The sequence below is a fragment of the Oncorhynchus masou genome, chromosome 31 (assembly GCF_036934945.1).
Source record: "Oncorhynchus masou masou isolate Uvic2021 chromosome 31, UVic_Omas_1.1, whole genome shotgun sequence".
Taxonomy (NCBI): domain Eukaryota; kingdom Metazoa; phylum Chordata; class Actinopteri; order Salmoniformes; family Salmonidae; genus Oncorhynchus; species Oncorhynchus masou.
Window position 1 is genome coordinate 46,040,879 of NC_088242.1, and position 26,980 is coordinate 46,067,858.

The following is a 26,980-nucleotide window of genomic DNA, read 5'->3' on the forward strand; positions in this document are numbered from 1 at the left end:
TTATTATGAAAATTCTTATACCGCGTACACGTTGGTTGCCACTTGCAGGTAGTTGGCGTGGCGGTAACTGCTTGTAGTCAACAGAGGCTTCAGGTAATGTGCTACACAGCTAGCTAGCGATCCATGTTGCATGCTGTTAATCATGCTGCCATTTCTAAGATTCCGTTCATTAGCTAACCAGGGAGCTAGATAGTTAAAAACTATATTTTCAGACCCTACTTTAAATTTAACGTAACTAGCTAGCTCCCGAGTGGCGTAGCGGTATAAGGATAATGCAATCCAGTGTTAGAGGCGTCACTACAGACACTGGTTCGATCCCGGGCTGTATCACAACCGGCCGTGATCAGGAGTCGCATAGGGCAGCGCACAATTTGCCCAGAGTCTTCTCAAGTGCCCCCTGTGGATAGGGCAAGTACCCCCAGGGTTCCTAGTACCACTGGTTGGGAACCGCACTGTACTAGGGCACCCGCTAGAATCTCCCTATGCAGCCAGAGAAGTTGCAACATCAGGACTGTGGTGGTAGATTGCAATTTACCACATTAATTTACACATTTGCATGCTTCAACTATGAACTGCCAGTATGACATTATTCAACTGATTGGTTTTTAGAGTTTTGACAGAGGTTTGATTATTGACTCTCACCACCTTTCTAATTTCAGCTGCTTGAGCCATGAGTGAGTTTCGCATACACCATGATGTCAATGAGCTGCTCAGTCTGCTTCATGTGCGAGGAGGTGATGGGGCAGAAGTGTTTATTGATCTACTGCAGAAGAACAGGACACCTTACATCACCACAACAGTGTCTGCACACAGTGCAAAGGTGATTGATGGGGAAGTTATTGGCAAATGTTTCATAGGTTGATGATCTTCCTATGCGTTTCCTACAGATGATTAAACTTTCATTAAACTTTCAACGTTGATTCAACTTTCATTCACAGGTCAAAATAGCAGAGTATTCAAAGACGCCAGAGGACTTCCTAAGGAAATATGATGAGCTCAAGTCAAAAAATGTCCGCAACCTGGACCCAATGGTCTACCTCCTATCAAAGCTTAGTGAGGATAAAGAGGTAATCACTTACATTTTACATCTAATGTTGTTCAGATGCTGACAACTGCATTGTTCAAATGTCAAGTACAGTACAGTATTATGTTATGTTCCAATAACATTGTGTTGTGCGTTGATCTTCTCCAGATGCTCCAATGTCTGCAACAGAATGCCAAAGAAAGGTCTGAAGCGTCTGCTAATGCGACAACAAGTACAACCTTTGCTATCCCTCCAACCAGCACTAAGATGTCAATGCAGGAACTTGAAGAGCTGCGCAAGAAGCTGGGGAATGTCACTGCCAGCTCCAATGTGCCCCAGGTGTGTACTTGTGTCATTTAAGGTTAATTTTTATTAGGGCCAGGATATTTTCTTCCTGACCTGGCAAGGCCTGATGCCCTATTATAGTCTATTACATATTTTTACTATTACTAGGTCAGGTCATGTATTCAGGAGAAAGTCCTGGCCCGCATGTGACTACCTCAAGTGAGCCGGACCAATTTGTTTTGAAAAGGTTAGAGTTGAATGCATCTCAACGTTCTACTACTTTCCCCCCCCATGTTTGCAGTCTGCTGAAGTCACACGAAAGATGCTGAGGGACAGACACAACAAAAAGAACCCCACTCAGCCCAACCCGGTGTTTCCCAATTGGGTGTATGACCGTCCTGCTCTGATTGGGGACTTCATCATCGGTGCCACAGCAGCAGGAGACCCAGCAGTGGCCATTGGTATGAATGCTCCTCATATCTCACTTTGAGACATTTTGATTGACTTCATGAAATTCCTGCATAGTTTCACTGACTGAGTGGCCGCTCATTTTCATGTAATAACAAAATCTGTGAAAATGTACCTGGTATGTTTAGTGGTTATGAGGATGAGCAAATCATCTCTTTGGTATTTTATGATCAGGTACAATGCCCCTACCAGCCCAGGAGCAGGCGTTGGTTGATGATTTGCTCTTTGTGCTGGTCGGTGTGGACGGCAGAGACATCACGGCCCAGCCTGTCCTCGGGAGGCAGAATCGCTCCTTCATCGTTGACCCAACCCTTGACATGTCCATCAAGGAGCTGGTCAATAGGGTACTACCAGTCGCCTCATACTACTCTACTATAACACGGTGAGTGAACTTTAAAAGGGGAATATAGCTGCTTAACCTTGTTTTTTCTCATTTGCGAGACTCAAATGTAGATCCTTATACCATCTGGAGATGAATCAAAGGAAAATGTGCATTGTGTTGTCAAATCATTTGGATTTTCTGGCATAACATTTTGGCTATGTTATGTCTGGCAGCTTCACTGAGGAGAAGTCGTCTTTTGAGTACGGCCAGGTGAACCACGCCCTGACGGCAGCCATAAGGACCCTGATGAAGGAGTATCTGATCCTGGTGACCCAGCTGGAGCACCTCCACAGGCAGGGCATGCTCTCCCTGCAGAAGCTCTGGTTCTACATCCAGCCCACCATGAGGACCATGGAGATCCTAGCCTCCATTGGTAAAGTCTTCATGATCTGACAATAAAACATCTATATACAGTGGGGCAAAAAGTATTTCGTCAGCCACCAATTGTGCAAGTTCTCCCACTTAAAAAGATGAGAGGCCTATAATTTTCATCATAGGTACACTTCAACTATGACAGACAAAATGAAAAAAAAATCCAGAAAATCACATTGTAGGATTTTTAATTTATTTATTTGCAAATTATGGTGGAAAATAAGTATTTGGTCAATAACAAAAGTTTATCGCATTACTTTGTTATATGCCCTTTGTTGGCAATGACAGAGGTCAAACGTTTTCTGTAAGTCTTCACAAGGTTTTCACACACTGTTGCTGGTATTTTGGCCCATTCCTCCATGCAGATCTCCTCTAGAGCAATGATGTTTTGGGGCTGTTGCTGGGCAACACGGACTTTCAACTCCCTCCAAAGATTTTCTATGGGGTTGAGATCTGGAGACTGGCAAGGCCACTCCAGGACCTTTAAATGCTTCTTACAAAGCCACTCCTTTGTTGCCCGGGCGGTGTGTTTGGGTTCATTATCATGCTGAAAGACCCAGCCACGTTTCATCTTCAATGCCCTTGCTGATGGAAGGAGGTTTTCACTCACAATCTCACGATACATGGGCCCATTCATTCTTTCCTTTACACGGATCAGTCGTCCTGGTCCCTTTGCAGAAAAACAGCCCCAAAGCATGATGTTTCCACCCCCATGCTTCACAGTAGGTATGGTGTTCTTTGGATGCAACTCAGCATTCTTTGTCCTCCAAACACGACGAGTTAAGTTTTTACCAAAAAGTTATATTTTGGTTTCATCTGACCATATGACATTCTCCCAATCTTCTTCTGGATCATCCAAATGCTCTCTAGCATACTTCAGACGGGCCTGGACATGTACTGGCTTAAGCAGGGGGACACGTCTGGCACTGCAGGATTTGAGTCCCTGGCGGCGTAGTTTGTTACTGATGGTATGCTTTGTTACTTTGGTCCCAGCTCTCTGCAGGTCATTCACTAGGTCCCCCCGTGTGGTTCTGGGATTTTTGCTCACCGTTCTTGTGATCATTTTGACCCCACGGGGTGAGATCTTGCGTGGAGCCCCAGATCGAGGGAGATTATCAGTGGTCTTGTATGTCTTCCATTTTCTAATAATTGTTCCCACAGTTGATTTCTTCAAACCAAGCTGCTTACCTATTGCAGATTCAGTCTTCCCAGCCTGGTGCAGGTCTACAATTTTGTTTCTGGTGTCCTTTGACAGCTCTTTGGTCTTGGCCATAGTGGAGTTTGAAGTGTGACTGTTTGAGGTTGTGGACAGGTGTCTTTTATACTGATAACAAGTTCAAACAGGTGCCATTAATACAGGTAACGAGTAGAGGACAGAGAAGCCTCTTGAAGAAGAAGTTACAGGTCTTTGAGAGCCAGAAATCTTGCTTGTTTGTAGGTGACCAAATACTTATTTTCCACCATAATTTGCAAATAAATTCATTAAAAATCCTACAATGTGATTTTCTGGAGTTTTTCTCATTTTGTCTGTCATAGTTGAAGTGTACCTGTGATGAAAATTACAGGCCTCTCTCATCTTTTTAAGTGGGAGAACTTGCACCATTGGTGGCTGACTAAATACTTTTTTGCCCCACTGTATGTTCCATATGCATCATATATTCGATCATACAATATAATGTGGTTGGTAGATATATTTGCTTTGCTTTTTGGGCGCACTTTTGGACATTCAATTGTATTATGCTTAGACTGACCTGTCAGTGGTGTTATGCCGGTCTTGTTTTATGGTCTATGATGATTTGGTGATGGTTGTGTGTGTGGTATGGTCATTAAGGTATGTTGTTGCAGACTGCCCAAAGTAAAAAGTACTCATAGTATTAAAAAAATGTCTCCAAAGGTTATTGATGTCTATTTAATCAGTGGGTGTCATGTTCTGTTTTCAAAGCCTCCTCAGTGGACAAAGGAGACTGCATGGGTGGGTCGACGTTGAGCCTCCTTCACGATCGTACCTTCAACTACACTGGAGACAGTCAGGCCCAGGAACTATGCCTCTACCTCACGAAAGCAGCTAGTGTCCCTTACTTTGAGATACTGGAGAAATGGATCTATAGAGGCATCATCAAGGACCCTTACAGGTATAGTATTTTGTCGCTCAACTCATTTACCACAATTCTTACATTGAATCACATCAGTACTTTTCTACTGGGTCACTGGCTTGGACATGACACCAGACACAATTTAGATTTCAGACAATGAGTTAGTTCAGCACATCTTTGGTGATTTATTTTGTCTTCATAGTGAATTCATGGTTGAAGAGCACGAGCTACAGAAAGAGAAGATCCAGGAGGACTACAACGACAAGTATTGGGATCAGCGGTACACAATCGTACAGCACAGAATTCCATCCTTTCTTCAGAAAATGGCAGACAAAATTTTGAGTACAGGTAAGACGCATCATACTATTTGGATCAGATTTGTTCCGATCACTTTTTAGTGCATCCTGACAATGCCCAGTGCAATTCACTGTGTTCCTGTGAAAAACTAATAGTATCAAGTTCTTGATCATTTTCTGAGTTGTTTGAGTTGGTTTTTCTTCTCGTCCTCTTCTATAGGTAAATATCTCAATGTGGTGAGAGAGTGTGGCCGGGACGTGACTTGTCCGGATGCTAAAGAGGTCCTTTACACTCTCAAGGAAAGAGCCTACGTGGAGCAGATAGAAAAATCCTACTACTACGCCAGTAAGGTCCTCCTAGACTTCCTGATGGAGGAGAAGGAGCTGGTCGCACGCCTTAGGTAAACAACAACAAAACTATAAATAGGTCAATAAAGTCTGATGGGTTTTTCGAATTTGGTATGTTCTGTTATATGCTAAGATATGTATTCTTCCTAGGTCAATCAAGCACTACTTCTTGATGGAAAAGGGAGATTTCTTTGTCCATTTCATGGACCTGACGGAAGAGGAGCTCAAAAAGCCAGTTGATGACATTGTCCCTCCCAGACTGGAGGCCTTGCTAGAGCTGGCTCTGAGGATGAGTACTGCTAACACAGACCCATTCAAAGATGACCTGAAGGTAAATATCCTGAGTACCAGTCTGTAATTTATGCTATTTTGATTACAACAGCACTATCTAGTGGTTATTAAGGAGAGGAGCCTAATTCCTTATTCATTCCAGTTCATGACCTAAAATACATACTGTACACATTATGTTTTGAAATATTATTTCATGCATGCATTATGATGAATGAATAGGCTCATGTAACCTTCCCAAAATAAGTACTTGAAGAAAGTTCTCATTGTCTGAGCATATAGCTTACAGTACTTGAAGAAAGTTTGAGAGTGACGGTCTGGGTTTGGTAGCGCTCCAGTCCTCCCTGTCATAATAAGCAGGACATGGAAATCGTATCACAGTATATCCCAGAGAAATATAAGTGCAGTCAATGTAAGTAACCTAATGTATGTTCCTTTAACTGTTAACTCAGATTGTATTGTCAGCAATAATCACATGCCCATAGAATTGATTTCTATTCTTTGCACTGAAATCGTCTACCTTAGGAAGAAGCCCACAATGGGCAGCCCACTCAGTATAATTGGCTCAAATGTGAATGTCACTGACATCTCTACCTCGCATCTGCCTCTCAGAGTAGCACTAAAAACAAGCAAGCAACCTACCTACATGTACATATTACCTCAATTACCTCAACTAACCTCTACCCCCACATATTGAGTCGGTACCAGTACGCCCTGTATATAGTCCTTATAGTTAAAAGAAAAAAAAGTATAATTGTTTTTATGTTTTTAGCAAATATTTTCTTACTTAACCAATAATGCAGAGTTGTTTTTTTAAGGGCTTGTAAGTAAGCATTTCATGGTAAGGTTGTACCTGTTGGATTTGGCCCATGTGACAATTCAAATTTGATTTGAAAAGTACTAAAAATAGCCCATGTTAACATGTATTCTGAGGAACAAGGTTCATGAAATTGACAACTTACTAACATCAGAAAACATTTATATTCTGGCCATCTCTAAAACACACTTGGATAATTCCTTTAATGCAGTAGTAGCTATACATGGTTCTAGAATATATAGAAAAGAGAAAAATGCAAATGGGGGAGGTGTTGCTATGTATGTCGAGTCATACTCCTGTTGTGCTCCTCTCTCAGCCTCTGTCAGATGATGGAGAAGTAATATGGCTACAGGTTCATCTGCCTCCTATTCTGGTAGGAAGTTGCTATAGACCACCGAGTGCTAAAAGTCTGTATTTGGACTAGATGTTTGAAATGCTCAATAATGTATGTGATATCAACAGGTCTATTTTTTGGGGTGACCTAAATATTCACTGGTTGTCATCAAGCTGTCAACTCAAAAAGAAGCTTCAATCTGTAACCAATGCCAGCAATCCGGTTCATGTTATCAGTCAACCTACCAGGATATTTACAAACAGAATAAGAACTGAATCATCTACGTGTATTGATGAGATCTTTACTAATGCTGCAGAAATCTGCTCTAGAGCAGTACCCATCAGATGCAGTGATCATAATATAATAGCCATATCTATAAAACCAGAGTTCCAAAGACTGGACCTAAAATTGTGTAATGATGATTCCTATGTCGAAGATGTGAAAAATATTTGTTGGTCTGATATATGTGATGAGGAACAACCTGATGCCACATATGAAGCATTTATGAAACGGCTTCTTCCGGTTTCTAATAGGCATGTGCCCATCAAGAAACTGTTAGAACTGCCAAATCCCCATTAATACAGTGCATTCGGAAAGTATTCAGACTTCTTGACTTTTCCCACATTTTGTTACGTTACAGACTTATTCTAAAATAGAAAAAATAGTTTTTCCCTCAATCTACACACAATACCCAATAATGACAAAGCCAAAACAGGTTTTAGACATTTTTGCAAATGTATTAAAACAAAAAACGTATCACATTTGTATAAACATTCATACCCTTTACTCAGTACTTTGTTGAAGCATCTTTGGCAGTGATTACAGCCTTGAGTCTTCTTGGCACGACGCTACAAGCTTGGCACACCTGTATTTGGGGAGTTTCTCCCATTATTCTCTGCAGGTCCTCTCTAGCTCTGTCAGGTTGGATGGGGAGCATCGCTGCACAGCTATTTTCAGATCTCTCCAGAGATATTAGATCGGGTTCAAGTCCTGGCTCTGGCTGGGCCACTCAAGGACATTCAGAGACTTGTCCTGAAGCCACTCCTGCGTTGTCTTGGCTGTGTGCTTAGGGTCGTTGTCCTGTTGGAAGGTAAACCTTCACCCCAGTCTGAGGTCTTGAGCACTCTGAAGCAGGTCCTTACACCATGGCAATCCTGCCTCCCAACAAGCTATGGGTATTGATCATATTCCGGCCTGTATTAGAAAAGGGGACTGTCTTAAAGAGTTAAAACAAATGGAAAGTTTTGGGATTTACAAACTACAGGCCACTCAGTACCCTGGTTTAAATGAAGATATGGATTTACAAACTACAGGCCACTAAATACCCTGGTTTAAATGAAGATATGTATTTACAAACTACAGGCCACTAAGTACCCTGGTTTAAATGAAGATATGGATTTCTCACCCTTCCTGTAGGGGGTCGTGATAGGTCCATTTGCTGTCATCTCGTGGACATTTTGCTCAATTGCCCTCAGCTATGTTTAGACTGTTGTTGTTCATGTTTGCTGTGTTCTAATGTACTATGGAATATATTTCTTTCTTATTCTTGACACTTCTCCCAGTCATATTTAAGGTTAGAACTACATTTTTTTAAATATTTTATTTTTGCATTTTCCAATTAAGAACATTCAAAACAAACGTGAAAAGATATTAGACAACGATAGGACAAAGTGACAGTAACAGACAGGCGTAACAAAAAAATAAAATAATAATAATTATATATACAAACATACAATAAGAAAAAAATAACGAGACATTGGATCACCTGCCGTAGGCTACATATTATACATTACGTGTGAAACATTATGTGAGGATTATATAGAGATTCAATCAATGAGATGTGGGGGGAGATTCTCCATATAGTCAATAAAAGGTTGCCAAATTCTGTAAAATGTCTTTAACTTATTCCTCAAGCAGTAAGTGATTTTCTCCAAAGGGATACAACTAATAACTTCCGATAGCCACATTGCAACTGGCAGGGAGGAATCCAATTTCCATTTCAAGGCAATACATTTATTGGCAATCGCTAGCAATATTTCTGTTAGCTTTATAGTATGGCTTTGCCTAAGATTGGTGCAAGTAAAGTTACCCAGTAGACAGAACTCCGGGTCTAAAGGGAATGCAACCCCGTGAATTGAGGATATGGTATCGCATACCCCCTGCCAGAAACCGTGTAGTTTTGAACACTGCCAAGTGGAATGTTCCTTCATCTGAGCCACATCTAAAACATGGGGAGGAGATATCTGGGTTGAACTTGTGCAGTCTAGATGAGGTGATATAGAGCTGATGGAGGAAATTAAACTGGATCAGTCTGTATCTGGAGTTCAATGTGGATGTAACACCATCCCTGCATAGGTCACTCCATAGATCCTCATCAAGATCAATACCCAGATCTTTTTCCCCACTACCTTGTATCCTTTTCCCTCTCGCTCTCATCCAACACTTCCCACACTGCCCCTACTCTGATGGTATCGCTCCGTCCCAACCTTCGCTCTCTCTCCCCCGCTACTCTCTCCTCTTCCATCCTATCATCTCTTCCCTCTGCTCATACCTTCTCCAACCTATCTCCTGATTCTGCCTCCTCAACCCTCCTCTCTTCCCTTTCTGCATCCTTTGACTCTCTATGTCCCCTATCCTCCAGGCCGGCTCGGTCCTCCCCTCCCGCTCCGTGGCTCGATGACTCATTGCGAGCTCACAGAACAGAGCTCCGGGCAGCCGAGCGGAAATGGAGGAAAACTTGCCTCCCTGCGGACCTGGCATCCTTTCACTCCCTCCTCTCTACATTTTCCTCCTCTGTCTCTGCTGCTAAAGCCACTTTCTACCACTCTAAATTCCAAGCATCTGCCTCTAACCCTAGGAAGCTCTTTGCCACCTTCTCCTCCCTCCTGAATCCTCCCCCTCCCCCCTCCTCCCTCTCTGCAGATGACTTCGTCAACCATTTTGAAAAGAAGGTCGTGGACATCCGATCCTCGTTTGCTAAGTCAAACGACACCGCTGGTTCTGCTCACACTGCCCTACCCTGTGCTCTGACATCTTTCTCCCTCTCTCTCCAGATGAAATCTCACTTCTTGTGACGGCCGGCCGCCCAACAACCTGCCCGCTTGACCCTATCCCCTCCTCTCTTCTCCAGACCATTTCCGGAGACCTTCTCCCTTACCTCACCTCGCTCATCAACTCATCCCTGACCGCTGGCTACGTCCCTTCCGTCTTCAAGAGAGCGAGAGTTGCACCCCTTCTGAAAAAACCTACACTCGATCCCTCCGATGTCAACAACTACAGACCAGTATCCCTTCTTTCTTTTCTCTCCAAAACTCTTGAACGTGCCGTCCTTGGCCAGCTCTCCCGCTATCTCTCTCAGAATGACCTTCTTGATCCAAATCAGTCAGGTTTCAAGACTAGTCATTCAACTGAGACTGCTCTTCTCTGTATCACGGAGGCGCTCCGCACTGCTAAAGCTAACTCTCTCTCCTCTGCTCTCATCCTTCTAGACCTATCGGCTGCCTTCGATACTGTGAACCATCAGATCCTCCTCTCCACCCTCTCCGAGTTGGGCATCTCCGGCGCGGCCCACGCTTGGATTGCGTCCTACCTGACAGGTCGCTCCTACCAGGTGGTGTGGCGAGAATCTGTCTCCTCGCCACGCGCTCTCACCACTGGTGTCCCCCAGGGCTCTGTTCTAGGCCCTCTCCTATTCTCGCTATACACCAAGTCACTTGGCTCTGTCATAACCTCACATGGTCTCTCCTATCATTGCTATGCAGACGACACACAATTAATCTTCTCCTTTCCCCCTTCTGATGACCAGGTGGCGAATCGCATCTCTGCATGTCTGGCAGACATATCAGTGTGGATGACGGATCACCACCTCAAGCTGAACCTCGGCAAGACGGAGCTGCTCTTCCTCCCAGGGAAGGACTGCCCGTTCCATGATCTCACCATCACGGTTGACAACTCCATTGTGTCCTCCTCCCAGAGCGCTAAGAACCTTGGCGTGATCCTGGACAACACCCTGTCGTTCTCAACCAACATCATGGCGGTGGCCCGTTCCTGTAGGTTCATGCTCTACAACATCCGCAGAGTACGACCCTGCCTCACACAGGAAGCGGCGCAGGTCCTAATCCAGGCACTTGTCATCTCCCGTCTGGATTACTGCAACTCGCTGTTGGCTGGGCTCCCTGCCTGTGCCATTAAACCCCTACAACTCATCCAGAACGCCGCAGCCCGTCTGGTGTTCAACCTTCCCAAGTTCTCTCACGTCACCCCGCTCCTCCGCTCTCTCCACTGGCTTCCAGTTGAAGCTCGCATCCGCTACAAGACCATGGTGCTTGCCTACGGAGCTGTGAGGGGAACGGCACCGCAGTACCTCCAGGCTCTGATCAGGCCCTACACCCAAGCAAGGGCACTGCGTTCATCCACCTCTGGCCTGCTCGCCTCCCTACCATTGAGGAAGTACAGTTCCCGCTCAGCCCAGTCAAAACTGTTCGCTGCTCTGGCCCCCCAATGGTGGAACAAACTCCCTCACGACGCCAGGACAGCGGAGTCAATCACCACCTTCCGGAGACACCTGAAACCCCACCTCTTCAAGGAATACCTAGGATAGGATAAGTAATCCTTCTCACCCCCCCCCTTAATGATTTAGATGCACTATTGTAAAGTGGCTGTTCCACTGGATGTCAGAAGGTGAATTCACCAATTTGTAAGTCGCTCTGGATAAGAGCGTCTGCTAAATGACTTAAATGTCAAATGTAAATGTAAGTCGGGGTTTATCTAGCCCAGGCAGTGTTAGTCCTGACATAAGAGCATCGTATACACGGGAAATGGTCTTGAACAGTGGTTGGTCTGCGTGGCAGAGTTGTTCAATAGGTGACATCTTAGGTGTGTTCCATTGTCCCTTGAGAGTCACCCTAATAAAGTTTCGTAGTTGTAGGTAGCTAAAGAAGTCCCTGTTAGGCAAGTGGTATTTCTGTTTCAGCTGTTCAAAAGACATAAGAACTCCCTCCTCGTAACAATGTTCCAGAAGAGTGATCCCCTTATCAGACCATGGTCTAAAGTTACTATTCTGGAAAAACATAGAGATCAATCTATTGTTCCATAAAGGGTTTTAGGGGAAAGGAATCCCTCTCGTCCGAACAGCTCATGCAGTTTGCACCATGCCAGGACAGAATGTATGATTAAAGGGTTGTCTGTGATGGTTTTTATAGATTTTCTGTCCCATTTGTAAAATAATTCTGCCCAGTGTCATCATTTACCTCAAGCTTTTCAATGTTCAACCATGAGGGAGAGGGACCAATTGTCAAACCTCTGAGCCAGAAACCTAGACTGTGCAGCCCAGTAGTACATTCTAAAATTGGGGAGATTTAAGCCCCCTTGACTGTAATCAAGGGTCAGTTTATCCAGGCCAACCCTAGGGGTTTTGCCGTGGCAGATAAACCGTCTGGTCAGCTTGTCAAGAGAGGAAAAAAATGCTGTGGGAACAGGGATAGGGAGAGATTGAAACAGATATAGAAATCTGGGCAGGACATTAATTTGAATTACATTGATTCTACCCAGTAGAGTGAGAGGTAAGTCCATCCATTTCCAAAGGTCAACCTCCACCTTTTGCAACAAACTGGCCAGGTTGAGTTTATAGAGGTTGTTCAGATTACCATCCACCATTATGCCCAAATATGTGAAGCCCATAGGCGACCATCTAAAAGGAAACTTGTGCTTGATGGTATGATGGTCAAAGACAGACAACGGTAAGATTTCGCTTTTATCAAAATTGACCTTATATCCAGAGAAAGAACTATAACACTGTAGTAGGATCTGCAAGTGAGAGAGGGAGTGTTCTGGGTTTGTTAGAAATAAGATAAGGTTGTCTGCAAAGAGTGATAATTTATGGGTATGGGGGCCCACCTCAAAGCCATGTATGTCAGGGCACGTCCTAATAGCCTCAGCCAACGGTTCGATGGCGAGGGCAAAGAGGTGGGGGCTAATTGGGCAACCTTGTCTGTTCCCCCTATAAAGAGGGAAAGAGGAGGAAGTAATCCCATTGGTAGCAATCCTAGCTTTAGGAGATTTGTAGAGTGATTATCAAATTTACAAACACGGTACCTAAGCCGAACTTTTCCAAGACGCGAAAGAGGTATGGCCATTCAACCCTATCAAAGGCCTTTTCAGCGTCGAGGGAGACTGCCAGACTAGGTATTTTGTTTTTGTTAGCAAGGTGAATTATATTAAAGAACCTTCTGAGATTATTGGAGTCTGATCTGGGTTGACCAACAGGGGAAGACATGACTCCAGTCTCTTAGATAGCATCTTGGTGACCAGTTTACAATCTGTGTTAAGGAGAGAGATTGGTCTATAGGAGGCGCAATTTAGCGGGTTTTTCCCTTTCTTGTGGATTACGGTAATCACTGTTTGAGAGAAGGACTCTGGAAAGCAGTTGTCTTCTCTGGCTTTTTTTACGTACCTCCATAAGGTAGGGGACCAACAGCACCCTAAATTCTTTATAGAACGCTGGAGGGAAGCCATCCTCCCCAGGAGATTTATTAGAAGGTAAGGTAAGGTATTTAATGGCCTCCAACAATTCAGGAACTGAGAAGTGTTCACTCAGGCGCTCGCTGTCTTCCCCTGACAGGCATGGGAGGTTGAGAGAGGAGAGAAAGGAGTCGATCTCTGATAGATCGTCGCTTGATTGGGAAGTGTAGAGGTCTTCATAGTATTTCTTAAAAGTATTATTAATTTCAGAAGGGTCGAAAGATATCTCATTAGTAAGAGTTTCTATGACATTAATTGTCCTTTTATTTTCCTCTGTTTCAGTTGCCATGCCAATACTTTGTGAGCTTTCTCTCCAAGCTCGTAATAACGCTGTTTTGATTTAGTGATGGCCCTCTCAGCTTGATATGTGTTCAGAATGTTATATTTAAGTTTATTTACCAAAAGCCTGTATAGATCTTTAGTCGGGCCTCTTTGGTAGGTTTTCTCTAGCTCGGAGATTTCAGACTCAAGGGCACTCAGTTCCGCACCGTGTTTTCACTTCAGCCCTTTAGTATAGGAAATAATCTGTCCCCTCAGATAGCTTCATTCTTTGGGACACATTGAAGGCCTGTCAGGAGCAGAGGGTTTGTTTGTCAAAGTAAAAATATTGATCTGCTCTTTGATGAATGCACAAAATGCAGGTTGCTTTAGGAGTGTAGAATTTAGTCTCCATCTATATGCTCCATTTACCTTGGTAGGAATGGAGATTGATAATACCAGAGGAGAATGGTCACTAAGCAATCTGATACTCGACATCTAACACTCGATGAAACAGTTGTGTCAAATGTAAAAAGTTATCTATGCGTGTGTGTGTCTTGTGTGGGTGTGAATAAAAAGAGTAGTCCCTATCCTGTGGGTGCAACTGTCTCCAGATGTCTAGTAAATTGAGATCTTTCATGAATGACATGGTGAGCTTGCCGGCTTTGGTAAGAAGTGAGGGTTTATCAGAAGACCTATCAAGAACTGTATCGAAGCAAAAATTAAAATCTCCTCCAACCAGTAGCCATCCTGGTGGTGCTTGAGCGACCTGAAGGAAGACATTCTGAATAAACATATGGTCATCGAAGTTAGGAGCATAAATATTCAACAGGGTCCAAGACTCTGAAAGCATATACCCCTGCACCAAAACAAACCTGCCAGAGGGATCAGAGATGGTGTTGGTATTGTCTACTTATCAAAATTGCAGTTCCTCTTGCTTTGGAGTTAAAAGAGGATGCAAAAACTTGTCCTACCCATTCCCTTTTCAATTTCTTGTGTTCACTGGCTGTAAGATGTGTTTCTTGTAAAAACACAATGTCAGTCTTTAATTTCTTAAGGTATGTATAGACTCTTTTAAAATCGGGCTGTTAAGACCTTTTACGCTGAATGTGACATATTTTAGTGGATTAAGCATAGGTTGGGTTTCAAATATGTAATTGAATAGAAATCTATCATATGCAGATAATTAGGAAATGTTTCAACTTTGGTTTGAGCACAAAAGTGACCCATGTGTCTCTTTAGGAAGGAAACAATAAACACAGGAGAAAAAAAAATCCCACCCACCACGATTGTCAGACTAAAACAACAATCCCAACAATCAAACATGAATACACTTGTAGAGATACGTTGCTGCTCGCTTTCCATCTTGCTCTTACTTGCTAAACCTTGGCGTAAACTAAAACCTGCGAGCTCTAAGTTGAAAACAAACGTTGTGAATAGATTATTTATGGCTGAACATTTACTGCCCACGGTAAGGGCTGCTTGAGTCTCTTTTCGAAAGATTAACATAAATGAGGGGGAAAGCAGTGGGCCTAAACCCACTTATTGCTTCGCCCAGTGGATATGGACTAAACCAAAATAAACTCTCATGTAAATGTAATAGAACTCACCCTGGAAAGATACGGTTAGTTGAAAATGTACTAATCAATTATAGTGACCGGGAGATACCAGCAGTTCAGTAAGAGAAAACAAGCGAACTGCATTTTATCCCCCAGAGAGACCGTCCTGGCTCAGACGTTGCTCAGTTCTTTGAGAAAAGTGTGCACTTCTCCCGGTGTTGAAGAGATGGCTTCGGCCTTTGTACTGAACTTTCATCCGCGCAGGGTGGATGGGGTAGCCGGTGATGTTCTTCTCCTTCAGTGCTTTGGCGGCAGGTCTGAACTGCTTGCAACGTCTGGCGAGATCCGCGCTCATATCTGGGAAAAGGCTGACCCTCTTTCCATCGATGATGATGTCCCCTTTGGCTCTTGCGAGTTGCAGTATCTTCTCTCTGTCTTGGAAACGGTGGAACCTGATCAGGACGGCTCGTGGGGGCTCATCTGTCCGGGGTTTCGGCGCTGATGTTCTGTGGGCACGTTCAATTTCCAGCGGTTTGGTGAAGTGGATTATGCCTAGGACCTCCGGGATCCATTGAGTGAAGAAACGGACCGGATCACGGTCCTCGCTGTCCTCTTTCAATCCCACCACACGGATATTACTACGTCTACTCTGGTTCTCCATCTGATCTACCTTGTTTTTGAGGTTGGCATTGTCCTTTTGCAGTTGTATCAAGACCTGGTCATGTCTAGCGATGGTATCTTCAACTGTGCTAATGCGCAACTCTGCCTCAGTCATTCTCAAAAGGAGATCATTCATGGAGGATTTCAGGTCGTAAATGGAAGAATGGAGTTCAGCCGATTTCTTATCAATTTTCATAGAAAGACCTCTGTTACCATCCTGAATTTCCCAGAGGAGAGTAGAGAGCATGCCGGCAGGCTCGCAAGAGGCTGCTGAGAGCAACAGTCTGGAACTGTCGTCTGAGTTATGAGGGCTAATGCTAATCTTGCTAGCTGTAGCGTTATCGTTATCTTGGGAATCAACAACGTTTTGGTCGTCCTTCTTGCCTCTCGGTCGGAGGTCCATGGCTCTTTGGGAAGGTAAGTACTTGACAATTTATCAGCCGATGTTAGAATATTGTTTCAACGTTGTTATTTAGGTAAAAATAGAATAACTTTGAAGAGTTCGGTTTGTCAATGTCTGCTCAGCTCCGCGGCATCACGTGCTCCATCTAGAACTACCTTTCTAAGTGTTCTGATACTTCTAGCTTGCAGTTGTATATTTATGATAACATAGCTACAATATTCTAAGTGTTCTGATACTTCTAGTTTGGAGTTGTATATTTATGATAACATAGCTACAGTATTTCACTTTTTAATGTGTATAGTATTGCTTACTATGTGTGTCCAATCAATTTTGTAACCACTCCCTCTTCTAATTAGGGCTAATTGAAAAAGCTGTTCAAAAGCGGACATTGTATTATTTCTTTGTACCCACTGACGAAGGCCATGCAGCCAAAACGCGTCAGATAAAAAACAAAAAACTTGGTTTCTATTGAACATTCAAATAAAGGCATTTTAATTAATTATATGAAGAGTGCCTTGGTCCTCCTTTCTTTATGAAATAACACATATGGAATCATGTAGTAACCAAAAAAGGTTTAAGTTTATATATTTCAGTTTCTTCAAAGTAGCCACCCTTTGTCTTGATGACAGTTTTGTACATTCTTGGCATTCTTTCAACCAGCTTCATGAGGTAGTCCTGGAATGCATTTCAATTAACAGGTGTGCCTGGTTAAAAGTGAATTTGTGGAATTTCTTTCCTTCTAAATGCGTTCAGTTGTGACAAAAAAAGTGTTTCCATTAACCTTTATTCAACTAGGCAAGTCGGTTAAGAACATTCTTATTTACAATGACGGCCTACACCGGCCAAACCCGGACAACGCTGGGCCAATTGTGCGCCGCTCTATGGGACTCCCAATCACGGCCGGTTGTGATACAGCCTGGATTCGAACCATGGTTTCTGTAGTGATGCCTCTAGTCCATTTTATGGCAAGAACAGCTCAAATTAGCAAAGAGAAACAACAGTCCATCATTACTTTAAGGCATGAAGGTCGCAAAAAACCTTCAAGTGCTATGATGAAACTGGCTCTCATGAGGACTGCCACAGGAAAGAAAGACCTAGAGTTACCTCTGCTGCAGAGGATAGCTTCAGTCGAGTTAACTGCACCTCAGATTGCAGACCAAATAAATGCTTCACGGTCATCAACTGTTCAGAGGAGACTGTGTGAATCAGGCCTTCATGCTCAAATTGCTGCAAAGAAACCACTACTAAAGGGCACCGATAAGAAGAAGAGACATGCTTGGGCCAAGAAATGCGAGCAAAGGACATTACCAGTGTAAATCTGTCCTTTGGTCTGATGAGTCCAACTGTGAGATTTTTGGTTCCAACCGCCATGTCTTTGTGAGATGCAGAGTAGGTGAACAGATGATCTTGCATTTGTGGTTCCCACTGTGAAGCATGGAGGAAGAGGTGTGATGGTGTGGAGGCTCTTTGCACTGTCTGAACTGTCTGAAATTTATTTAGAATGCCAGGCACACTTAACCAGCATGGCTACCACAGCATTCAGCATCATACACCATCCCATCTGGTTTGCGCTTAGTGGGACATTTTGTTTTTCAACAAGGGCTATTTGACCACAAAGGACAGTGCAGGAGTGCTGCATCAGATGACCTGGCCTCCACAGTCACCCGACCTCAACCCAATTGAGATGGATTGGGAAGAGTTGGACCACAGAGTGAAGGAAAAGAAGCCAACAAGTGTACAGCATATGTGGGAACTCCTTCAAGACTGTTGGAAAAGCATTCCTCATGAGGTTGGTTGAGAGAATGTGCAAAGCTGTCAAGGCGAAAGTGTGGCTACTTTGAAGAATATAAAATATATTTTGATTTGTTTAACTTTTTTTGGTTACGACATGATTCCATATGTGTTATTTCATAATTTTAATGTGTTCACTATTATTCTACATTGTAAAAATAAAGAAAAACCTTTCAATGAGTAGGTGTGTCCAAACTCACATGCGCCGAATACATATACCGTGAAATGCTTACTTACACGCCCTTAATCAATAATGCATGTTTTTTTTAAATAAGAAATGTGATATTTCATTTATTTGTTTATTTTCAGACATTTGCAAAAAAAATCTGTACATTGAGTTAAATTCTAGGCATAATAATAGCCAACTCTGCTCCATCCATCAGGCAGGCGCCTTCATTGAGGCACATGGCTTGTTCATAACAAAACCCTATAATATTGCCAACCACTTTAATAACGTTTTTGTTGACAAGATTTGCAATCTTAGGCATGACATGCAAAAATCAAACGCTGAGCTTTCATATTTATACATAACGGACCAAATAATGAAAGACAAGCACTGTAGTTTATGAGTTCCACAAATTGAGAGTGGAAGAGATGAAACATTTTTTGCCATCTATAAATAAGGACAAGCCAACTGGTACCAACAACCTGGATGGTAAATTGCTGAGGTTGGTAGCGGAATACATTGCGACTCCTGTTTGCCACATCGTCACTGTAAAGCTTAGAAGTAGGTGTGTGCCCTCAGGCCTGGAGGGAGGCAAAGGTCATTCCGCTGCTCAAGAATATCAGAGCACCGGTTCAAACAGCCTGTTACCGGCACTTGGCAAACTTTTGGAAATAATTGTGTTTGAACAGATACAAAATTATTTTACAGAAAACAAACCAATGACAAACTTTCAGCATGCTTATAAGGAAGGGCACTCAACATGCTCGGGACTGACACAAATTATTTGTTGAAAGTAATTGATAGAAGATTGTGGGAGCTGTTAGACTTCAGTTCAGCTTTTGAGATCATTTATCATAACCTGTTGCTGAATAAACATAGGTGTTATGGATTTGTATCCTTTCACTTATGGATTGAGAGTTGGATTGGTGTACAGCTGGGCAGCTGGCTTTGGCCATTATTGTTTTTCATTTTACTAATGACCTTCCACAGACCTTGAATAAAGCCTGTGTGTCAGTCTATGTACGCTGACGACTCAAAAGTATATATGTTGGCTATTACACTAAAATAAATAAATGTACCCATTTACATTGAGCTCCAGTCAGTTTTAGAATGGGTAACTAGGCTGGTGCTAAATATAAAAAATGAAAGACATCGTTTTTGGGACAAATCACTTGTTCAACCCTAAACCAACATCTAGATCTATTATTGAATAATGTGGGGATTGAGCCAAATTGAGGAGACTAAACTGCTGGGTGAAACCCGAGATAGCAAGCGGTCATGGTGAAAACATACAGACACAATGGTTGCTAAAATGGGAAGAGGTCTATCTGTGATAAGGCGTTGCTCTGCTTTCTTGACGTCTCAGTCGACCAGACAGGTCCTACAGGCCATAGTTTTGTTGCACCTGGACTACTGGACTTAGCACAGTAATAGAAAATTGCTGAAGGGCAGAATCGCAAATGTCTATAGGCTATACATATAAATGTAAATGTAAAAAAGACTATATGACTGTTTTGGGAGAGGCTTCACACTGAACTCATCCATCCACCCTCTGTTCCTGTTTCCCAGATTGACCTTATGCCTCATGACGTGATCACCCAGCTGCTGCGGGTGCTGGCCATTGAGACCAAGCAGGAGAAGGCCATCATCAATGCCGATCCCACCGAGGTGGCCCTCAGCGGCCTGGAGGCCTTCTCCTTCGACTACATCGTCAAGTGGCCGCTGTCGCTCATTATCAACAGGTAGGTACACTGGGGCTATATCCAAGGCCAGGTCTCCTTGGGTAAGAGGTCTTCGGACCTCAGTATGACCTGGTTAAAAGAAGGTGAAAAAGGCGACCTTGAAAATGGGATAAAAAAAAGTTTTATAAAGTTTTATACCCTAGTGTATAGCTTCTCAATCTATTGAGAAACCCCCCTCGGGGACCCAAAACCAGGTCATGCCAAATGCCAATACTATAATCATGTGTTCTGAATTTGTATATACACTGTTCGAAAAAATAAAGGGAACACTTAAACAACACAATGTAACTCCAAGTCAATCACACTTCTGTGAAATCAAACTGTCCACTTAGGAAGCAACACTGATTGACAATAAATTTCACATGCTGTTGTGCAAATGGAATAGACAACTGGTGGAAATTATAGGCAATTAGCTAGACACCCCCAATTAAAGGAGTGGTTCTGCAGGTGGTGACCACAGACCACTTCTCAGTTCCTATGCTTCCTGGCTGCTGTTTTTGTCACTTTTGAATGCTGGCAGTGCTTTCACTCTAGTGGTAGCATGAGACGGAGTCTACAACCCACACAAGTGGCTCAGGTAGTGCAGCTCATCCAGGATGGCACATCAATGCGAGCTGTGGCAAGAAGGCTTGCTGTGTCTGTCAGCGTAGTGTCCAGAGCATGGAGGCGCTACCAGGAGACAGGGCAGTACATCAGGAGACGTGGAGGAGGCCGTAGGAGGGCAACAACCCAGCAGCAGGACCTCTACCTCTGCCTTTGTGCAAGGAGGAGCAGGAGGAGCACTGCCAGAGCCCTGCAAAATGACCTCCAGCAGGCCACAAATGTGCATGTGTCTGCTCAAACAGTCAGAAACAGACTCCATGAGGGTGGTATGAGGGCCCGACGTCCACAGGTGGTGGTTGTGCTTACAGCCCAACACCGTGCAGGACGTTTGGCATTTGCCAGAGAACACCAAGATTGGCAAATTCGCCACTGGCGCCCTGTGCTCTTCACAGATGAACGCAGGTTCACACTGAGCACGTGACAGACGTGACAGAGTCTGGAGACGCCGTGGAGAACGCTCTGCTGCCTGCAACATCCTCCGGTTTGGCGGTGGGTCAGTCATGTTGTGGGGTGGTATTTCTTTGGGGGGGCCGCACAGCCCTCCATGTGCTCGCCAGAGGTAGCCTGACTGCCATTAGGTACCGAGATGAGATCCTCAGACCCCTGTGAGACCATATGCTGGTGCGGTTGGCCCTGGGTTCCTCCTAATGCAAGACCTCATGTGGCTGGAGTGTGTCAGCAGTTCCTGCAAGAGGAAGGCATTGATGCTATGGACTGGCCCGCCCATTCCCCAGACCTGAATCCAATTGAGCACATCTGGGACATCATGTCTCGCTCCATCCACCATCCGTCTGTGTTGCACCACAGACTGTCCAGGAGTTGGTGGATGCTTTAGTCCAGGTCTGGGAGGAGATCCCTCAGGAGACCATCAGCCACCTCATCAGGAGCATCAGCACATTCAACTATGTAAAGAAAAAAGTATTTGATAAGACTATTTCATTCATTCAGATCTAGGATGTGTTATTTTAGTGTTCCCTTTATTTTTTTGAGCAGTGTATATATTTTTGTATTTTTCAGGAAAGCGCTGACGAGATACCAAATGCTGTTCCGGCATATTTTTTACTGCAAACATGTCGAGAGGCTGTTGTGCAACGTGTGGATCAGCAACAAAACAGCCAAACAGCACGCCTTGCACAGGGCCAAATGGTGAGTTGACAAAACTCCTTCAGTTAACTTCCTTGTTTGTTTCTCTAGTGCCAGCTTCCTAATATCAAGTTCTGATATGAGCTATCTGGTTTCCTCCTCCCTGTAGGTTTGCAAAAGCGTTTGCCTTGAGACAGCGCATGCTGAACTTTGTACAGAACATCCAGTACTACATGATGTTTGAAGTCATGGAGCCCACCTGGCATATCATGGAGAAGAACTTGAAATCTGTGAGTGGATTGTAACCAAGGCTGCTTTTCACCTTGATAGCATTCAGTGCTATTATGTGTTAGCCTATAGTTGTGTCTAACGTAATTGTTCTGTGCATGTTGTAGTAGTGGCATCCATTACAAATGTCAGCCGTGAGGCCTTACTTTGCTTTGACCCAAGATTGTTGTGTTTTCCAGTCCCAATTACATTTATTTTCATTGCTCCTAATAACTGCATGCTGTGGCTTAGTGCACACTGTCGTAACAGTCCCAAGCCCTGCATTGATCAGGAATATCTTAATATAGGCCATCTTGTTTTCCCCAGGCCTCCAACATAGACGACGTGCTGTGTCATCACACCAGCTTCCTGGACAACTGCCTGAAGGACTGCATGCTGACCAACCCAGAGCTGCTTAAGATCTTTTCCAAGCTCATGTCCGTGTGTGTCATGTTCACCAACTGCATGCAGGTGCGTGGATGTGGAACGCAACTAGAAAACCGTTAACGTCAAGGCAGCTTGTTTTAGCTTACATGTAGTGTTTTTGAATGTTTGAATTGACGTGCATCTCATGCACATTAGATAATCTGACTGCAGTATTATGATATGTAGCCTAATATCCCCCCCCCCCCCCCCCAGTGTTCAGTGTATGACTTTACAGTGTCTCTCATTGGTGATCCTTATTAAATGTGTGTCTACAGTGTATTCGGAAAGTATTCAGACCCCTTGACATTTTCCACATTTTGTTAAGTTACATACTTATTCTAATTTTGATTAAATTAATTGTTTTCCTCATCAATCTACACACAATACAAAGCGAAAACAGGTTATTGGAAATTTATTTTAAAAATTAAAAAACAGAACCTTATTTACATAAGTATTCAGACCCTTTGCTATGAGATTCGAAATTGAGGTCAGGTGCATCCTGTTTCCGTCGATCATCCTTGAGATGTATCTACAACTTGGAGTCCACCTGTGGTAAATTCAATTGATTGGGAATTTGAAAAGGCACACACCTTTCTATATAAGGTCCCACAGTTGACAGTGCATGTCAGAGCAAAAACCAAGCCAAGAGGTTGAAGGAATTGTCCATAGGGCTCCGACACAGGATTGTGTCGAGGCACAGATCTGGGGAAGAGTACCAAAAAATGTCTGCAAGCATTGAAGGTCCCCAAGAACACAGTGGACTCCATCATTCTTAAATGGAAGAAGTTTTGAATCACCAAGACTCTTCCTAGAGCTGGCCGCCTGGCCAAACTGAGCAATCGGTGGAGAAGGGCCTTGGTCAGGGACGTGACCAAGAACCCGATGGCCACTATGACAAAGCTCCAGAGTTCTTCTGTGGAGTTGGGAGAACCTTCCAGAAGGACAACCATCTCTGCAGCACTCCACTAATGAGGTCTTTATGGTAGAGTGGCCAGGCGGAAGCCACTCCTCAGTAAGAGGCACATGACAGCCTGCTTGGAGTTGCCAAGAGGCACCTAAAGGACTCTCGGACCATGATGAACCGGATTCTCTTGTCTGATGTAACCAAGATTGAACTCTTTGGCCTGAATGTCAAGCGTCACGTCTGGAAGAAACCTGGCACCATCCCTACGGTGAAGCATGGTAGTGGCAACATCATGCTGTGGGTGATGTTTTTCAGCGGCAGGAACTGGTAGACTATTATAGATTGATGGAAAGATTAACGAAGCAAAGTACTAGCGAAGAGATGCTTGATGAAAAACTGCTCCAGAGCACTCAGGACCTCAGACTGGGCCGAAGGTTCACCTTCCAATAGTTGAACCTTCACCTGTTGGGACAAGTCTCTGAATGTCCTTGAGTGGCCCAGCCAGAGCCCGGACTTGAACCCGATCAAACGTCTCTGGAGAGACCTGAAAATAGCTGTGCAGTGACTCTCCCCATCCAACCTGACAGAGCTTGAGAGGATCTGCAGAGAACAATGGGATAAACTGTAATCTGTAAACTGTAATCACTGCCAAAGGTGCTTCAACAAAGTACTGAGTGAAGAAGGGTATGAATACTTATGTAAATGTGATATTTCAAGTTTTTTTTGTTAATACATTTGCAAAAAATTTTAAAAACCTGTTTTTGCTTTGTCATAATCGGGTATTGTGTGTAGATTGAGGGGGGAAAAAAATATTTTATACATTTTAGAATAAGGCTGTAACGTAACAAAATGTGGAAAAAGTCAAGGGGTTTGAATACTTTGTATTTCCTTGTGTAGCTCTTCACCCGGAGCATGAAGCTGGACCGGGAGTTGAACCGGCTGTCTCTGGAGCATGGCACCATGGAGGGTCCTCCCACCCAGAGCGAACGCACCGAGGAGCAAGAGAAGAAGAGACTCACCTCCAAGGTAACTACACACATACTCACTCATTTACAGCAGATACTCACTAACCAACTTGTTTTCAAAGGTTAAACATGAAAATCGGTGTTTTATATGCGTATGTTATATAGAACAACAACCAAATACAGTAGTATTGTAATGATGTCAATTAGTATTTGAGACAGAATAGAAATGCTATCTATCAAATATAGCATGATTGATGATGTGATATGCTATGCTATTCCCCAACCAGCAAGTGTCTTACCTATGTGGTTTCCCATGTTGTCAGTTTCTAGCGGAGCACGTGGACGCCCTGCAGTCAGACTCATGCTTCGAAGCCACCGTCAGCAAGTTTGACAGCAACTTCAGTACACTGCTCCTGGACCTGCTGGACAAGCTCAGCGTCTACAGCACCAACGACTGTGAGCACAGCATGATAAACATAATCTACAGGTAGGTCTACTGCACAGCGCCCGGTTTCTGATAGCGATGGAATCTAGACTTACACGTATTTTGGCCGAAGATGTAACATGAGTTTCGCAAAAATACCCCGCAGAGAGAACGCTCACTAAGTGCGTCATTGGAGCATGTGTCGATACTGATGGGATCGAAAGAAAGGCGTCGCTGCGCTCGGATCAGCTTTCTCCATTCACGTCTTACCTTAACATTTATAATTATTCCACACTACTGACGACAGATATAGAGATAGAGATATAGAGATATATAGATAGAGATATATTATCACCCATCTGGCTGCAAATATTGAGGTGGCTTATTCTAATGCTTAGCCTACCCTATAATAATGCACTGACTAGATTTGGTACATCATGTTACACTTGAAAATAAAAGAGAGCCGCACACTCTAGGAGCTCAGATGCAAAAATTGAATGTCCAACGTTTCGACAGACAAGCTGTCTTCATCAGGGTATAATCAAACACTGCAGGATGACTCATTTATATAGTGTCAAAAGACACAGGTGTCTGTAATCATGACCAAGTGTGGCCTAATATCATTGGTTAATTATCAAATATTAAAATGGCATACAAAGAACAGCAAACAAAACAAAAACAAATCAACAGCATACAATCATAGATTCATTTTAAACTACACAAGCTTACAAACAATTACAATGGCAAAGTCACAATAATCACAAGAATGGCTTGTAGGAGAATATAACACTAGATCTGGTAGATGAAAATACAAAGAAGAAACCAACTGTTTTTATTTTTATTTTACCACCATCTTTGAAATTCAACAGAAAGGTCCCACTACCAGCCATCACTCTGGTTGTAATTCTGATGGTGTCCACAAGATAGCAGCAGTGTATGTGTAAAGTTTCTTGAAGTATGAGCGAACTACATGACATTTAGTGTGAAATCACCCAGGTACATTTGGGCAAATCGTGAAGGAGACATTTCATTCATATGACATTTTTCTACAAAAATATCATAAACTGTATACTTGGACTTTGATTTAGCTTTTCCAGTATTAGTAGCCATATTATAAGTTCAACATTTGCAAAACAATCAGTTTTCATAACTTTCATAATTCTGAATATGTCCAAAAGGAAAAGGCATTACTTCGCACAAGGTTAGCTGCTACATTTTGCGACACATACAGGGGTTCTCATTGGCTATCTAGCTAGCTTTGTTTGACCCCGATTTGGTGCTTATTTGACAAAGTTAGAGTCGGTCAAGTGAAGACCACCCGCGTCATCGGAGTGCCATGAAGGCGTCGCTCTCTGACCAAATTTGGTGTCCTATAGGATATACTACACCCCTAATGATATAGTGAAGTGGAACGAGTGGAAATACAAAATCGATCGTGAATGCTATATGGACCTTTTTAGGATATGAAAAAGGATTTTATCTAACAAAATGTTACTTCATGTTATCTCTGGGACCCTTTTAGATGATAAATCAGAGCAAGTCTTCAGAATGTATCTACACATTTCACCTTCCGAGGTGAATTTATCAAACCTATTGCGGTGAAAAAAGTGTTTTGTTGTTTGGAGCTCTCCTCAAACAATAGCATGGCATTTTTCCACAGTAATAGCTACTGTAAATTGGACAGTGCAGTTATATTAACAATAATTTAAGCTTTCAGCCGATATAAGACGCTTGACCTCATCGGTGTGCATGGTGTGATTCTAACCAATTATTTGTAGGCATTGAATACTAATTGTCTAAAAATGGGATGATGCCATTGGAAAAACACCTTTTCACATATGTTGATATTGGGATGGTGCTGGAGATGATGAATATGAAGTGATTTTTTTCCCTTTAAGATGCTTTGGGGAAAAAGGGCCCAGGACCAGAGTTGGGAACCCCCGGCCTATAGATCCTAGTTAGTTGCTTAAATGGATAGGCTTAGCTATAGTTACAATCCTAGTAAAAACTGATTTGAACTTGATTCCATAGGTTGGATTTCAACGGGTTCTACACAGAGCGCCTTGAGAGGATGGCTATACAGAGAAGTCAGAAGGCTGCTGCATAGCACTGTTTTATGTGAGTGTTCATGATGGTCACTCACTCTAGAATTATTTATTTCTCCGACTCATGCCCATATCAAAAACCAACTTCAAAGACGACATTCCTCTTCACATCAAACATGAAGCTGTCAAACATAAAGCTGTTTAGTGTTTTATTCAATAAATTATCACCATAGATTTGACTATGCGGCTATATGGTGTTTTCCCCTTTATGGGCATAGGAATAAATAATCATGAACTGTATGAATTTCTCTCAGACGAAGTTAAAGAAAACCTGGACCTCTATATGGGTACCTTGTTTTTTACCTTGTGAAAATTGTTTTTGTGTTTTATTGTTCAATAAAAAAAATATGAAATGCATTCTCTTTGTGATCTTTGTTTACAGAATTCAAACATTCCTA

The 26,980-nt window shown here is 43.1% G+C and overlaps 1 protein-coding gene across 1 annotated transcript; it reads left to right on the top strand.

The window, feature by feature from the left end:
• The first annotated feature begins 40 nt into the window (after positions 1–40).
• Positions 41–26,939, top strand: LOC135524020 (gamma-tubulin complex component 2-like). Its single transcript, XM_064951132.1, has 18 exons — positions 41–93; positions 660–820; positions 939–1,067; positions 1,193–1,363; positions 1,611–1,770; positions 1,952–2,159; positions 2,333–2,532; positions 4,474–4,663; positions 4,827–4,972; positions 5,141–5,321; positions 5,419–5,599; positions 19,633–19,805; positions 21,426–21,554; positions 21,661–21,781; positions 22,086–22,229; positions 23,986–24,114; positions 24,377–24,540; positions 26,509–26,939. The coding sequence occupies exons 2-18, from the start codon at positions 671–673 to the stop codon at positions 26,582–26,584; spliced, it is 2,652 nt and encodes an 883-aa protein (XP_064807204.1). The 5' UTR covers positions 41–93; positions 660–670; the 3' UTR covers positions 26,585–26,939.
• Positions 26,940–26,980: the final 41 nt, after the last annotated feature.

What these genes read in the sequence shown, in the direction of transcription:
- LOC135524020 (XM_064951132.1), top strand. Translation starts at nt 671, where the DNA reads ATGAGTGAGTTTCGCATACACCATGATGTCAATGAGCTGCTCAGTCTG. An exon ending in CCAGCTCCAATGTGCCCCAG is followed by an intron (nt 1,364 to 1,610) that starts GTGTGTACTTGT and finishes CCATGTTTGCAG; the next exon opens with TCTGCTGAAGTCACACGAAA. An exon ending in ATCATCAAGGACCCTTACAG is followed by an intron (nt 4,664 to 4,826) that starts GTATAGTATTTT and finishes TTGTCTTCATAG; the next exon opens with TGAATTCATGGTTGAAGAGC.